A 17,670-nucleotide genomic window follows, 5' to 3' on the forward strand; every position below is an offset into this window, starting at 1 on the left:
GTTAGAAGGTACAGTAATGTAAAGATGTTAACAGAATGTGATTGATCAATTAGAATTTAGCTAAAAATAATAGTCTGGTTTCATCATATATAGCAGTAACATTTGTATGTAAGGATTCATTTACTTAGTTTTATGTTTTACTGTTTGACTGTCTTTGGTTCTCATTCACCACGTTAACTTCTGTATACTGAATTCAGTTGGTTCACTGAGTTTAACATTTGAAATCATACTACAATATTTATTTTTAAGAAAGTTGCATGGAGGATAACCAAAAAATTTCAATAGCTGAAAAACAAAGCATCCCTAATCATATCACATATGACATGCAAAGATCACACTCTAGAAGTCAGTTACATCAGAGATTGTCAAATGTGATAATTCAGTTAAAGTTGTTCAAACTACCGTTTTTATTCAGTTAGTCACTTATTTCAACATTCACTATGCTTGACATTAGGCTCTTATTCATTTTCATCTTTATTTTATCAGGATTAAAAAAAACTTTTAATACAGATTTAAATAATTAAAACTATCCATGTAATTAGTATTTTTTTACACCAAAATAACTCTTGAATTCTGAACAAAATCTGTCTCTGAGCAAACCTAAAAGTCTTACCCATGTTTGAAAATTATGTCCATTATTAATGTAAATTCTCACCAACTATATTTGAGGTTGGATTGAATTGTACCACTCACTGTTTCCATTGCTGTTAATGTCAATTCATGCTAGATAAAACATATATTTTAGTCTGCTTGTGTAAATTTAAAATATTTTCTTTCCTTCTGAAATATTTTAAGATTTGCATCATTTCAGTTTCCTGTATATCTGTAAACAAACATTAGGCAGGCGTCTGGTCTAAACTCCAACCAGCATACTGAACTTACAGTGTTTCTTTTCAATGTAACTATTTTTAAATTGAGATTTGTCCTTAAATATGGGTTATTAGGAGAGAGAGGTGAAAGTTCAACTCAAAAGGGAGGGTTGTTAATTTGGGAAATTGATTTTTACAACTTTAAATATTTTGGGATCTTTGTTTTCTAGCTTTACTTCTTAAATTTGATCCATACTTCATCCATGTTATGTATATTTCATACTGTAGTCAAACTGTCACTTTTTACACTTAAACTTTTGTTGAATTGCACTTTACGTAACAAATATAAAGTTTATTTTACAACATATACATACATATCATGTGAATTTCCATCTTTTTATAATTAGTTTTCTTATTTTATAAGTCGAACATACAGAAATTGCCATGCTTTGGTGACAACTCTGAACCCGAGAAGATTTGATCGACAAATTTCTCATATAAAACTATATAACTTTAAAGATCAGATTTTTGATTGTAATAATAATATGAAATACCCACAATGTTGCTTTGATGTTGATGAAAATTCCTCACAAAGCACAATTACTTTTACTCTGGGTCATTCTATTTTTATTTTGCAACTGATCTATTCAAAATATCTAAGGAACTAAGTATAAAAACATAAACATTCTTAAACTATTTTCTTTATTACTTTCACTGGCTTAAGTCTGATTGTTCACATCTGAGCTTGTCAATCACTGGAATATAGTCTAAGGTAGAAAAAATTTATAATGAAAAGAACAAAGTATTTTATTCTTACTATTTTATCTATTACAGTTTCTAAGATCTTTGGGTGACTTTTTTTGTCACTTTAATTTCAACAGAAACCCCATTGTAATGGCATCTACAATATTTGCATTTCATGTGAATGTCACATCTTCTAACTTTGCCCTCATATCTTACACAAGGATAAACAGAATTTTAAGACATTCTGTCTCACTGCATACTGACTAGTTTGGAACTAAAAAGAGGGCTTTTATTTGAAAATATTTCATAAAATGCTTTAGACTTGTCAAAATTTTTACTATTGTGGGGAAAAACTCATTTTCAAATGAAACTTTCTGTGAGAAAGGTGAATTAACAAATACAAAAGCTCTTAAACCAAATTATTACTGTAAAATAATTAGTGTTTTTTTATTATTTGCCAGACCTTATGATGATGAAAAGAGCCATTAATTTCTATATGACTGATTCCCAATTTTAGGATTAGATAGACAAAACAGACCTGCATTCTAGTGAAGCATTTTATCCACACTTTTACCTGACTTGCCCTCTTTATATGAACATTAAATCTAGTAATCAATTTCATTTATTGATGTGCAAAGTCTGGTAAAATCGTTATAGTTCATTACTGATAAATGTAGGTCTCAATGTTTTTACTTTTTTGGATTATGTAAATGAACTAATCATATAAAATATTTCTTTTGTTGTTGCTTTTGTAAAATTGTTTCCTTGCTTACAAGTTTTTTCTTTTTGGCTTATGTAAATTAAATTTATTTCAATAATTATTCATTAAAAAAATTTTGTTTTATTTTTATAACTAAAAAATTCACTTTCAAGAGTTACAAGCTTCAGTTATGTGCATGATATTAACATTTGAGATAAAAAATATTAGAAGAAATAACAATATCTAGTACAATGATAATTTGTAAGGTTACTTAAAAATAATTGCATCTCTCCAACAATTTCTTACTGTGTCATTTATAAAAGAATTAACTGAAATTGTTCAGTAACACTTGCATCATGATGATGTTTCAAGTTTATGAACATGTACAATAGAATGCTTACAGACATAAGTCATCATAGAAGTTTTATGTTAGATCTATGTGTAAAAGGTAGGCACACCTTGGGCTTTGTGCAGGCAATATAATACCAATGTAGTTATTATTGCACTGCAAGTATCACTGTTCACATATAAAGTAGAAGGATATTATTTTACAATAAAAAGTTCTGCACAGAATTCCATCTTTCTATAATTAGTATTTTAAAAGGAATTGTAATCCTATATTTTACCAAATAAGTTATATACACTCTTACCTGTAAAATGCTTTGTGTGTGTCATTAACATTTCGTGTACACAAACAACCAAATGTAAATTTATTTAAAATCCAATACAACCTGTACAATGTTAAAATTCACACATTCATGTTCACAAGTCCTTAATAATAATTACCAATACCAATAATGGGCAGTTAACTTCAATTTACAAATCACAATGTAAAACTTACACAGCCCATTCCAATTGGGAAGATTTAATGGAATGATACAGAGCTTTCAGAACATCTCTGGGAAAGTTTTCACCATCATTCAGCTCTGAGAGATTTTCAATAAACTCCACACATGTCATCAAGCGACCAACATTCTGCAACAATATAAAATATCTGAAATTATGTGTTGAATTAGACATTAAATGTGCTACAGTAGCTTACTGAAATGAATCATGAAGGCATGCTAATCAACACTACAGATGAAATGAGCTATACTGCTAGTACTGTCTTACAAGATAGAAAAAACAAACAAACACATACATGTATCTTGTATTTATAAAGCAAAAATACAATTTTTTTGTAATGGACAGGTACTACTACATATGTTTCAAATATAATTTGTTGATGTTTACTTTTCACTTGTCCTTTTAGTTTTTCAATAAAAACTTCCTATGTCAATATATATTATCTCACCTTATACAAATAAATCAATATTACACACTAAAATCTTCTTTGAAATAACACTTAGTCAATAAAGTTTTATCACTTCTTTCTAAAGATCAGTATGGTGAATGTAAAGTTACATAATAAAACCTGTATCTTGTGGTTTTAAACAGCTTAGCACCTTAAATAAATACCTGAAACAACTGAAAAATGAGAAATCGAATGTGAACATAAATAACTGAAAAAAAAATCTGTTCTCAGCCACAGCTAATGGGCCAATGGATGACTAAGTTATATCCCACCTATACTTTTATCTATAGGTAAACAACCAAATATGTAATTTAATTTCATGTCTGTATAGTAATTAGTAATTATATTTGCTTAGAAGTAAAAGGAAATACTGACACTACTTCCACTTATATGAGCACAATTTTGTTGCAAAAATCTCATCATCATAAATTACACAATTAACTTAAAAGACATGCTTCAGGTATAAGTTAAGACTATTTAATCAATATAGGATAAAAATTGGTATTTTGTTGCCTTACCTCACTATGCAAATCAGTGTTTAATAACATCACTGCACAAGTCAAAGTATGGACTGCATCTATAAAATAAAATCAGTTTAACTGTAATTCTTTCTCTTGTACTTGAAGCTCTTACAATTACTATGGGTGTGAGTTAGTTGTCTGGTAACTCTTTCTTGATGATGAAAAACACACTTGAAATAAAAATGTATCTTAGAATGGCTGCTATGGGTATTAACACTTTTATTAATAAGGAGAGAACAATGTTTTGACCTATGTAGGTCATCTTCAGGTTAACAAAGAGAGGTTAACTCTTTGTCAACATAAAGATGACCTAAGAAGGTCGAAACATGGTTCTCTGCTTATCAATAAAAGTTTTAATACCCATACCAGCCATTCTGAGATACATTGTTTGGTAAATGTTTTAATGTAATTATTTCCCATCAAAGAAATTGCATTTCTGATGTCAAAGTAAGTTAAAATGGTTACCTTTTATATCTTAATCTGTTATTAATTCTAAATTTAAAATACTTTATTATTTATAATTGTATATTTGTACACAATACTTTGTTCTGATGTAGTTATTTGCAATTTTGAAATTACAGCAGGGTTTATAAATGTGATAACGTGGTGGTGTTACAAGTTTTCACTTGATAGTAACTGAAGAATAAAAATCATTTTCTAAACCCTTGTTTATTTTGGCAGAGTATACTTTCTGATAGCAAACACATATATGTACAAGTACAAAAACCTAAAAATTAATTAATGTTTATTTCGTATTGCACCAAATTCTTAACAGCAAAAAAAATCATAAAAAATGTAATAAAAATGCATGTAATCAACCTTGTGACTTAAAGAATCCAGGATTACAGTCCAGATAACGTTTGGAAAAATGGACAAGCACTCGTTCACGTTCTTGTGTCTCTCCAATTAGACAAAACTGTTTAAGGAACTTTCGGAGAGCAACATCCAAGGTGTCGCCAGTGAAGTCAAAATACTTGAGGAATTCCTCTGCCACCACTCTACTGAAGTCATTGCTGAAAGGCGATAATAGATCAAAACAAGGTTAATATAATTATACATAAATAACTAATAGTTAAAATGACTTTAGGAATATGTTGGCTAACAAACAGTTACCATGTAGCAATAAGTTAACAGAATAATTAATCATAAATAAAACTACTTCATCCTTAATGATATTTATAATTATAAATAAGCATAAAACTGTATTAAGTACAGCCATAGTTAATTTGGGAAGTTAAGTATGTATGATATTATTACATATGATAACTAACAGTTAGTAGGAAGATAAGGATGCCAAGAATTACAGTTAAAAACTGTTACAATAATGCAGTTTTAATTCTGTGTTACACATATATCATAAAAAGAAGTGTATTGATGTATTGCTATGAATTATATCAAATTAATACTAGAAATAAATGATCTTTATAACACCAAAGTGTTGCTGTTACCTAATTAAACATTCAAAGTTTCACTTCACACCTTCTTCAGGAGCATTCACTAGAATAGTTTCAGTTTGTGTTCTCATGAATGCCCCTGAAGAAGGTGTTAAACAAAAGTTTGAGTGTTTAATCAGATAACAACAACCCTGTGGTATTATAAGGTTGTTTATTTCTGGTAATAATATGTCTCTATTCATCAACATGCCTTTCAGAAATTAAATAATGAAAGATGGAAGTTGAGTGACCACTGAAGTCACGTACTAAAAGGTTAAATACCACAAGAAAATAAACTATTAACCAAAAATTTTAGTTATAATACTTACTAATGTATAAAAAAATTATGAGACAAAAACTTTCAAATTTTACATACACCCAAAAACTATCATCTTTTAGGTACTGGTTAACATAAAAAGGAAAAGCAAAGACAATTGTCATCTTTGGCAATAAATCAATGCAAAAATTACAAAAACAGTTAAAAATTTAAGTCTCATATCATAGTAAATATTATAAGGAAGTCAACCAGAGATAATAAGAACATACATCATTTTAAAGCAACTTTTCAAATAAGCAGTTTTTATATATGTGATGTATTTACAAAAAAGTATTCAAAGTTGTTTATAGCTGAATACAAAAACCTTCCAATAAATTCTTTAATATCTTATGAGAAGTTAAACTCTATTTCTGTTCTTTAATCACAGACAATATCATTATCACACAGAGAAAAACATTGAAATCACTAAACACATGAAAACAGGCATGCTCTGTTCATAGATTTTTACATGTACTCTCCTTCAGTAGCAGTTTACAAAGGTACATGCACACTGCACTAATCATGAAAACAAAAATACACAGAATATTGTGTTACACCACATGTCGTGATAGATGGGAAGTATAAATACTGACAGGAATTACTTTCATATTGGTATATCTAAACTTTATATATACAATAATCAACTCCCATGACTAGAATTTATCATCATATACATACAACTTTCTACTACATGTACATACATATAATTCCTAAAATGTGTGTGTGTGTTATATATACATGTGATAATATAATAATAATAAATTTATTAAGCAATAAATTAGACACAAAAAATCAAATAACAATATAAAACCATCAACAAAGAGTTAACTCGTCCTGTGATGGTTAAACACATAATAAAGTAAAATCAAAACTTACAAAATCAAAATAAAGTTCCCAGAATATTATCATCAGTATTTAAGATCCATTGTTTTAAGTATTTCTTAATGTGTGCTAACATTTTTAAAAATGAATGCTAGAAATTAATATTCAATATTTTCTTGGATGTAATATGATAAATGATGCAATGCTCTGATGTAAGTTCTGTTAAAGCAGATGTTTGTAATGATGTAGTTTTTAAATTATCAATTTCAAGCCACAGCTGTTTCATATATTATTTTTAATTCTTTGAAACTCTAATAAGTGATTTATTTGAGTCACACATACTTTTCAGTTGGGTGTCATAGAAATATTTCACAACAAAGCATATGGTAGATATTTCTTAAAGAACCTTGTTTTTTTAAATACTCGTGCATTGAGTATACTATTTATTTTAAAAATTACATGTCAGGTTTCATTATTGCATAAAAATTCCATTAGAAAACTTCTGACCTGCTTTCTTCACTGTACATGATACTGTCCCAAAAATTATTTACTTTTAAACTTTGTTTAATACTAAAATGTTAAGCATATGGTTTCATATCCATATACATATGTTGTGTATAAACTTCTATGCACATGTGCCAGTGCATGTTCTTGGTTTTAAAGATCTGAGGTGTCAAATGATGACTTTCATTTTGAAATATATTTTAACTTTATAATATAACTTTCATCAACTACTTTAGTCAAAAAGTTTGACTAAATTAGAAAAGGCCTTAACAAAATCAAAATGGCCAAATTTGTTGTAATCAATCTTCATTCATATACCACTCATACTGATGCCATTAAAAGAAACTTACAATCATGTTAAACTTTTCATTGTTTCTCCAACTACAAGTTAATACTAATTCATTTTTGAACCACAGAACAATGTTTAAAATTAGTTTCTATATAGATATTAGTACACATAGTTGCACTTAGATGCCTTTTTTTTGCAAATACTATAAAAACATAATTTAAAACGTGAAATCCATGTTTTATACTATCTGTAAGCTGTCATTAATTAAAACTTACTTTTTGCTCAAGTGCCTTGAAACATCTGTTTTTTTAAATCCTTCAAGATTATAAAGTCTTTTGGCCAGTCGTGAGGCAGAAGGCATATCCACGGCTTTTGGACTATAATGAAAACTATGAAGACTATCAATATCCGATTCATCATCGGTTGGTGGCGAAGCAGTCTGTCGCATGCCTCCTTCTGTTTCTGTTGAAGTTGGATCTTCATCTTGATTATCTTTGAGTTCTTGATATGGCATATCTTCAACAGCACTTTCAGAAGTTGTTGATGGAGAGCGATCAATGCTTTTATTAAATTTATGTTTTGGTGTTGATGATGAACTACTTTTAGATTCTGGAGATTGTGGCCATTCACAACTAGCATGTATGTGCACTCGATTATCACCAGTAACAGTTTTTTTAACTTTCTTGTCACGAGAATTCTTTCCTGGAGTTGGCACTTCTTGACTACTAACTGTTCTTTTGACTAGTTCATTATGTCCATCTGTTTCCCTGGAATCTACATCCACAACCCAGTCCTCTTGCTTTATATCCTCAGAAGGTGAGAGATTATCTATGGGAGAACTGAGATCAGAGGTGCTAGCTGGGAGTTGTTCAGTGTCATCTGAGCTACTAAAGGCAGATATGATTTCACTACTTTCTTCTGTTTCACTATGATCATCTCTTTGACCAATTTGTTTTGGTTTTTGAGATGAATCAAATCCATTATCACCATTTGCAACTTTACCATCAACACAGAAAACAGTTTCGCCTGGTTGCACTGTGTGATTATGTTTCACAGATTTCTCTGGGGATGTTGTTTTACTGGAAGAAGATGAGGAACAACTTGTTGGAGATGTTGGAGGGCTGAGAGGTAATTCCCCTGGTTTCACTGGAGCATTATAAGTCCATACTATTCTCTCACTTGAACTGTCCTGTTTAGTATCAAGAAGTGTGTTCAAAGAAGATGCCATATCCTCATCAATATCAATATTTACAGTTGTGAGAGAAGCCTTCTGTAAATGGTCCTCACTTCTGGAAGTCCTAACAAAACTGTTATTATAACTAAAACTACCTTTCTTTTCTGAAACTGGGCTATGAAAATTGGAGGCTTCTCTTTTTGTTCCTTTACCACGAGAGCGATACTCACACTCTTCAGGACTTGCTGGTGTTGAATTATGAATGTATGATGAAGGCTCTATCCTTTGATTCTGAGATAATAATGAGCATGAATGAGATGTCTTTGCATTAAGATTGATAATTAGGTCCCCTGTCATCATAAAGGCTTCAAATTTTGGTTGTTTGGTCTGAGACCTGTTAGATTTAACACTTTCAGTATCTGAGTCACTTTGCTGATACATAGAATCATGCCTTGGTGAGGGTGGAATATTTTCATCATTTTCCTTAGTGCCATTAGTTTCCAATGAATCAGATTTTTTTCTTGATACCTCATCACCCATGCCATGGTGAGATGGTTTATGCAAGGCTTCCATTTCACTGGAGGCGGCAATATGCCGCCGCACCTTCTCCTTTGTTAAAGGATCTAACAAGAAAATATATAAAATTTAATTTTATGAAATGTTACATTACCTATTTATCATTCTCTAACATACTTATTACAAGCTCTAATACTCTTGTAAAATACAAATCTTTTGAATGTAATGCATGGAAAAATAATAAAATGGAACTGAACTTATTACACTTTAATCAAATATTTCATTCACCTTAGTCCTAAGTGCACAGATTAAAGCAAAGTATGTGTCATGGCATTTGCAAAAGTACATTTCACATATCAACGTCAATAAATTAGTATCAAAATGTCATCTACAATTCAAATTTTTATATTATATACACTTTGGTTTTTAATTTATAAAGAAATGTTTAAATAAATTTGCAATCTCTGCTCTGAATTCTCCATTTTAGATTTTCTTTCTTCAAGTGCTTCAGAATGACCAACATGCAATATATGCATTTTATGATGTTAGAAAAACACATAGGTTCAAGAAGTCTTGATAGAAATTAAATAAAAACACTATAACTCAAGCAATTTTATAAGGTGAACCTTTCTTTTTCAGAGTCAAACTACAAACATTTTAAGTATCAAAATATTCCAAGACAAAATTATTATTATTTTTATAAAATTGTCTAATAATTACCTATTTATAACACAGAAAAGCACAGCAGAAAATATAACAGTAAAATATAAACAATTCTGTTGAAAACCAGCCTAATTAATAGTCAAGTCCAGAAATAAGTGTTGAAAACTAGTTTTACATAACATCCAGTTGAAATCCACTGTACATCATAGTCAAAGGTAAAAATAATTACATTAGATAACAGTTTGTGCTACAATATCTTAACTACATATCAGAATTAACTGTTATAGTTAAGATACACCCACAGCTGTAAGCAGTGTGTGTGTGTGTGTGTGTGTGTGTGTGTGTTCAGTGGCATATCTCAGCTTAATCCTTGAATTTTCTTATCCACAGCCAAGCATGGTACCCATTAGGCTACACTTAGCTCTTAATAATAGTTAAACAATTAACTAGTTCCTTATGTATATAAATTACCTACAGCAACTAGGCAAAAATATGTGTGTGAAAATAGCAACACTCTAATCATTCAGTTTTACTTTGGATTTTGAGGCAATCCCAACTTTGTAAATGACTAAAATAATATACATGTACTTTAATATTCTATGGTAGTTGATAGTATTTCATGGTATAACAATAGGAAGTGTCATTACAACTATAGAAGCCAGTAGAAAAACAAAAACATCATGTGTGCATGAAATTAAAGTTAAAAACATCTCCAACAATCCATAAATAATTTTTACAATAAAACTTAAATCAAGGGAAAACTGTTTATAGATGTACTAAAGGATGTAAACTTTTTAAAAGCAACCAGAAATATGAAAATAATTTAACAATTATGATTTTACCTTTTACAATATGTACTGCAAGCAAACTTTCATCTGTAAGCAAATACTCTAGATACAAAATATGCATAGTGAATAGAATTTTGCATATTTTGTGTATGTGTGTTATACAAATATGTATATGATCTATTTGTTTGGTAGCTACTCTGAACTATAAAGTATTTATAATAAGTAATTTCAACATTTACTCATAATCTTGGATTTTGAAAACTACACTGTACCACAAGACATCTTTAACCAGAAGACAAAATAAAGCATGGTAAAAATTCAAGCTAAAATGTCTGACATCAACTAAACAATCTAATTTACAGATAAAATTATAGTAGTTATGACATGCTTCTTTAACAGATACAAAACAAAAACCCTTACCTTTTCTTACTTTTAGATTGACTACACTGTTGGACAACCTCAGACATTTTAACACTACAGAAATAAAAATATTTTGATCAACAACAAATTCTCTAAAATACAAAAAAAAAGAATAACAATGAAATAGAAGTTTACAATTAAATATCATCATATTTACCAAATGAATCTTTGAAATTTATTTATTGTGTAACAATCTGCATCACAGCCCAATTTATTTTCTTTCTGCAGACACAGAAAGTTTAAATGTATTTATATATATATATTCTGATTCATTATAAAGTTACAATTTACCACTTTAGCCCTTACGTTTAGTCATAATCACTGTATAAGCAAAACATTTTATAAATAAAGTGGAGCATCTCCCAAATTAAGTTTTTATGGAAACTATCTCTGTACAACATGAAGATGTGTTACAAATATTCTGCAATTTCTATATAACTACTCTTATGCTTCATCTTCATAAGTAACAAAGTAGATGAACTGTTTATGTTGTTAGCTATTACTAGAAAAACATTCACAGTGATCTGGGTCACATGTGGTTACTTGGATAAAATTCCTAATAATAATTTTATCATAATTAAATGTCACAAAAACTTTGTAAATGTAAGCAGAAATGTGGTTAAAAGCACAAATGATATCAATATTAGTCATAATACTAAAAGCACAACCACTACAAAAAAGTATGATTTACAATAACAGTATTAAGTCATATGGAAAAATAGGATGAAAGAAACATACAAAACCAAATTTTTACAAGCATACAGCATGAGTTGTGTAAATAGACATGGGTATGGCTGACAAATACAATGACACACTCTCATCTGGTTCCAAAGTGAGTATTCTCAGACACGTTTCATCTTATCATTTGTCACATGGGTCTTTTACTAATTTTCATGAAAGTGTTTCAAGAGGAAATTCAAATTTTCATGTATGATCAACTTTACATTAGTGTAATGTACATGTAAACATACACAGGCAGTATATTATTTTAATTTTAAAAAAATCACATGTATCAATAAACATATGATCATAAGGACTACTCTTAAAAAAACATTTTTCTAAAGTATTTAGACGTCAAACTGTTTCTGCTTCTACATATTTGTGGATATAGGACCCTAGCAACCTACAGGTACAGAGTGAATTAAAACTCTTATTGTACGAGGGCTGTTCAAAAAATACGTGGACTGTTTGAATTGCGCGGCTTCAGTTGGTTCCAGGGGAATCCGCTTGGTGTCGCTAGGTTCGCACAGATCAGCTGATTGCGACGCCATTTCCCGATTGCAGATATCTTCATTTGTGTATTAGCTACGCAGTTTTAAGTGAAGTGCGATTTTTTTCGTTTGGCGGATTTCAGAATAAATGACCTGAAGGAGCAACGACTTGCTGTGAAATTTTGTGTTAAACTTGGAAAATCTGCGACTGAAACTTTTGCTATGCTTAACACGGCTTACGGTGATGTTGCTATGAAGCGTACGGCATGTTTCAAGTGGCATGAACGTTTAAGGATGGTCGACAGTCCATTGAAGATGATGAGCGTCCTGGACGTCCTTCCACGTCAACTGATGACCCACACGTCAATAAAATCAACACCCTGGTGCGAGCAAATCGACGTCTGACTGTCAGGGAGCTTGCTGAAGAGTGTGGGATATCAGTTGGATCTTCTTACGAGATTTTGACCAACAAATTGAAGATGCACCGCATTGCTGCGAAATTCAGCCCTCAGAACTCGTGAGTTTTTGGCCAAACGCTCGATCACTGTTCTTCCCCACCCCCCCTACTCACCTGAACTTGCTCCTTGCAATTTTTTCTTGTTCCCCAAACTCAAAAGACCCTTGAAAGGAAGAAGATTTGAGACGATTCCCCGAGATTAAGGCAAATGCGACGAAGGAGCCGGAGGACATTACAAAAGAAGCATACCAGGACTGTTTCAACAAGTGAAAACACCGTTGGGATAAGTGTGTGCATTGGGGAGGAGAGTACTTTAAAGGGGTCCCAGACATGTAACTTCTAAATAAAGTACATTTTGTTTTATGACGTCAGTCTGCGTATTTTTTGAACAGACCTCGTATTAATAAATAATCAATGTCTTCATTCTGATTATTCTGCAAGTCCACACATAATGAATTATACTACATATATATTGCATAAAACATTGCTATAACATAAATCATAAATAATGGCCAAAGTTACAAGATATAATTAAAAAAACATTCATATAACCACAAAAGTTTAACTTGTACATGAAAAACACTATTAAAACATGACATACTTCTACATAAAAAACATCAATACATAAAGTAAGTGTAGTCATGAAGTAAATGCCAACTGAAGCCATCTGTTGTCTTCCCTACTCAAATCTCTTTTCCTATGTCCTTTTTTTCATTAGAAATCCTCATGATGTTGTAATAGTTTAGGACAAACCACATGACAGATTTACACACAGAATCATAAGAAATCCTATAATGATGGTTATTCTTAGAAAGTACATTAACACAGTATTATTCAAATAATTTGACCATTTATTTTGACAGCAATAATAAAAATATATCACAATAACTTACAAAATATGAAATTGTGATTATGTTAAACTTCTCAGCTTGCTTACAAGTTATGAGTAACTTAAACTATTTTCAAGGAAACTGTTGATAACAGTTTCAATGAAATAAAGTGCTATACTTTACAAGTTCATGAATTTTTATGACTGTGTTCCATGATGATTTTAGTAGTATTTTATCTCTAAATTTAGGTGTTCTATCCAACTAAAGAATATTCCAGTGAATCAGGTGAGAAATGAAAAATAACCTTAGGTTTAAAGTTCATATATTTACAAGCAATATAAAATTATATAGTTCAAACTAAATAAAATTTAATACAGTTTTGTTCACAATGAATTAAAACATAACTGTGTGAAAAGTTCACAATTTTTAACAGTCAAATTTTTTATCTTGTATTCCTTGTAATACTGGTAGCATTTTAAGCAAAATAAAGACAGATCATTTTTATTTTATCCAATACATTCACATTCTAACTATCATTTTTAGTAGTCTGGTTGTAAATGAACTGCAGTAAAATTATATCTCCTACATATACATAATAATATATTTGTTTAGAAATTTTCAAAACATCTTGGTGAACCAACAAAATTATAAAACATTTTAATTTATTAAACAACTACTGTTTCAACCACATCCTAAGAACTTCTCAAAGGAATTTCAACATCAGATGGCACATCTTGATAAACTTCATACAAGCCTTCCCTTTCCACTACACATGGAATCAGTTTTATTACTGTCACTTAAAACACAATAGTTTGCAAAGGACAGTGAGTTCCCTATGTTAAACTTTATTTTTAGTATATTTTTCCACAATTTCAATTGGCTAAATTTAAAATATAAATTTAGGATAGTTAGTTCCCTATGTTAAACTTTATTTTTAGTATATTTTTTCCACAATTTCAATTGGCTAAATTTAAAATATATATATTTTTGTAGTATTAAGACATTCAGTGAGTTACATAAGTTAAACAATGTAGTCCTGTAGAATAATAACATTGAATAAAATTTACATAAAATTTGTTTAAAAATTACTTCATCATAGCCAAGTACAACTGAGTTGAAACCCATTTAAGACCATTGTTCATTTTTGATTCTATGCCATATTTTGAAATATATTGTATGAATACACAGTCATACTTTACAATCTTAACCCTCACAGTTATTCATATATAACATAATTACAAGAAGGATATTTTTGTATTAACTAAAGCTTTTCATTGTTAAAGTTTTTTATATATTTTTCTATTGTTAAAAGGCTTTCATTTTGTTTTAAATTTATGCACAATTAATTAGACTACTCCCTCATAAAGGAGATAATCTTTTTGAAAAGGTATTATTTCACATTATATTTGTTAAAGGGTATTTTCAGGTTTTTTGTTTTCCTGTGCCACATGTAGTTTGTTTGACTACCAATTCCTAAAGTAAGAAAGACTGTAAACTTATTTTGTTTTTGTAATTAAATCCAAGTTTACCCTAAAACAAAATTGGAAATAAGCTAGAAAAAGTTAGAAATTTTTAGATCTTAAAACGTCTTTTTAGCAGTGGTAAGTAAAATTGTAATACTGTATAACTTTTGTAAGAACATTTTGTGTTAACATCTGAGCAAAAGTTGTCCATTTCATATTTTTGAACTTTGATTACTGTAAGAGTAATTTAAAGTAAAGTTTTGGAAGTTCTTTTACTTTTACTTTAGTTGTGATTTGGATTTAGTTCTGTGTAACAGCAATGTTTAAACTGTAATTCTGGCTATGATTGCTTGAATGGCTTTATTATCATTTTAAAGTTTAATTTTAACTTAGAGGGAAGACACTTCAAACTGATAAGAGCCTTTCAATTGTCCCTATCTCATTGTTTTTATTCAACATATTCCAACATACACTTTCATTTACTTTTTGTTTTTTCGTGTTTTCTTCTTACTGTGATTCTGCTTTTGTAAATAGACGTTTCTGTGCTTGTTAAATTATCAATGCCAAATCTTTCATATAGACAATTCTGGTTGTAAACTGGGAGAACATTTTACCCTCTAGTCTGGTACTCTCCAAACCTCCAATTACCAGGTGTAACCAATTGCTCTGTGGTAAAACCTTTTTACTTGAAATACTACAACCCATCAAAACTGTTGCTAGTAGTTAAGAGTTAATACCGTTATTTCTTGAAGTTGAAAATTTTTCTTATGGTCAATTGATATGGATTTTTAATTACAGCAGTTTTATTTTGACCCTTAAGCTACTCTAGATGACATGCTGAGAAAAACAACAGAGTTACATTTTGTACATTAAGAATGCCCAAACTTTTAGTATCTAAATGTGATCAAATAGTGTTTAAACTTCAATTACCTTCTTTTGTTGTCAGGGACAATACGATTCGGTCGTTAATGCTTTCAATCACATCGCCTGACTCAATCTGAAAAAAATATCAATTACATACTGTAATAATTCTGGTTCAAAACACAGAAACACTGCATAGGGTTTGTGTCTTAAAAACTTTCTAACTGGAACATAAAGCATAGAATGTAATATTTAAAATAAGATATTAGTTAACTAAACATTAGGACATAAATTAACATATAAGAGTAGCTCAATACACAAATTTCAAAGGTTATTACAATTTATAGCATATGTATCCAATAGTTAATATTTTAACTAAAAAGATAATTATGGAGTTACAGATTCATCTTATATTCTGTTGTGTTTTAACTGGAATGGTTTTGTTTGAGTTTAATCTAATTATAAGTACTTTTTACAAACTACAGCTTTCATGATAAGTAAGAATTTTTATTTAAAGAGATACAATGCTTCAATCAATGTTGTGATTTTCTTCAAGTACACAGATGTTTTTCATTTAACATATGTTAAAATATATGGAATGGCAAAAAGAGCAGTTATAAATATACAATATAACTAAAGTTAATTTTTAAACCAAGTTTACTGTATCTAAGTACTGTATTCAAGATAGCTGATTCTAAATATTCCAAAGTCTTAGAACATAAATAATTATAGTGCACCATATAAAGAAGTAAAAAAAGTAAACAAAATATTAATATATAGAAAACAACTGTGTAAATACTGGATAAACAATTATTTACAATATTGTATTTTAAAAAGAAATAAGTACTAAGGACATACATCATTTTATTATGCTTACATTTTGTTAAAAAAAAAAAGTTTCATAGCTTACTAAGTATATTGAAAGGCCAAAAAGGTTTAGTAGAGTTCTGTTACTATGTGATAAAGTTTTAATCTGGAAACACATTCATAGTTACATATAAACACTTCTGAAATAAGAAATGTCACAAATTATCAGTTCTGTACACAATGAAAAAACACCATGTTGAAAATCAATATCAACTTCCACTATACACAGTTGCACTTAACTTTTATTGATAAAAGTGGTTTAGCCTCCTAGATCTAGATAATTCTTAACTAGTACTTGTGTTGTGTCCATGTGTGTGTATATATATCCCCACTGGAATAACAAATTTTTAATTTTGAAATACTGTGTGAGCTTTAAGATATCCTGAAATGGAATTCTGACAACATTTTTGGGAGGGAGTATCCCAGGTCATGAGTGAAGACAACATACACAAAAGGTTAATGATCAAAACTGACTGTTAAAACTGAGCTTGCAAACATTTTAATCTAGTTTTCATAGTGTTGTAATGAAATGTCTTTACTACAATTCCCACTTCAAACTTACCTATATTTAAAATCTTACAAATTAATGTAGGAATTCACAAAACATACTAGAAGTAAGATAGGCTTTACTTCTTTTAAAAAATTATGAAAGTAACATAGATTTGGTTTACTGAAATAACAAAAAAATATAGTTCATTTTTTCACAAATATATCATTAGTCCTACATTAAAAACAAACACAGATCTCTAGACAGAAATTTCAGTGGCTACTACCTAAATGTAAAGTAAATTTAGATTCACTATAAATTCATTATTTTCTAGTAATGCTTTGAAATTTGATAAAAGGTGGTGAAGAGTTTGTTGAAATTTACACAAAGCTACTTAAGGGCTATCACAACTAGCTAATTTTAATTTTGAAGTGAGGGGGAAGAAAACTATACAACATCATTCACTGCTAACTGTGAGGCTATTCTTTACCACAAAATTAG

At 29.6% G+C, this 17,670-nt stretch overlaps 1 protein-coding gene across 5 annotated transcripts in view; it reads right to left on the bottom strand.

The window, feature by feature from the left end:
* LOC143233882 (uncharacterized) overlaps window positions 1–17,670 on the bottom strand; it is an 89,748-nt gene that overhangs the window by 13,625 nt on the left and 58,453 nt on the right. For all 5 annotated transcript variants that reach the window (XM_076470735.1, XM_076470734.1, XM_076470737.1 and 2 more), the window contains 6 exons: window positions 15,885–15,951; window positions 10,994–11,047; window positions 7,708–9,229; window positions 4,888–5,081; window positions 4,066–4,124; window positions 3,095–3,228 (listed from right to left, as the gene is read on the bottom strand). In XM_076470735.1, coding sequence (XP_076326850.1) covers window positions 3,095–3,228; window positions 4,066–4,124; window positions 4,888–5,081; window positions 7,708–9,229; window positions 10,994–11,047; window positions 15,885–15,951 — 2,030 coding nt within the window. The remainder of the gene's footprint in view (window positions 1–3,094; window positions 3,229–4,065; window positions 4,125–4,887; window positions 5,082–7,707; window positions 9,230–10,993; window positions 11,048–15,884; window positions 15,952–17,670) is intronic.

Source organism: Tachypleus tridentatus, chromosome 12, assembly GCF_004210375.1.
Source record: "Tachypleus tridentatus isolate NWPU-2018 chromosome 12, ASM421037v1, whole genome shotgun sequence".
NCBI lineage: Eukaryota > Metazoa > Arthropoda > Merostomata > Xiphosura > Limulidae > Tachypleus > Tachypleus tridentatus.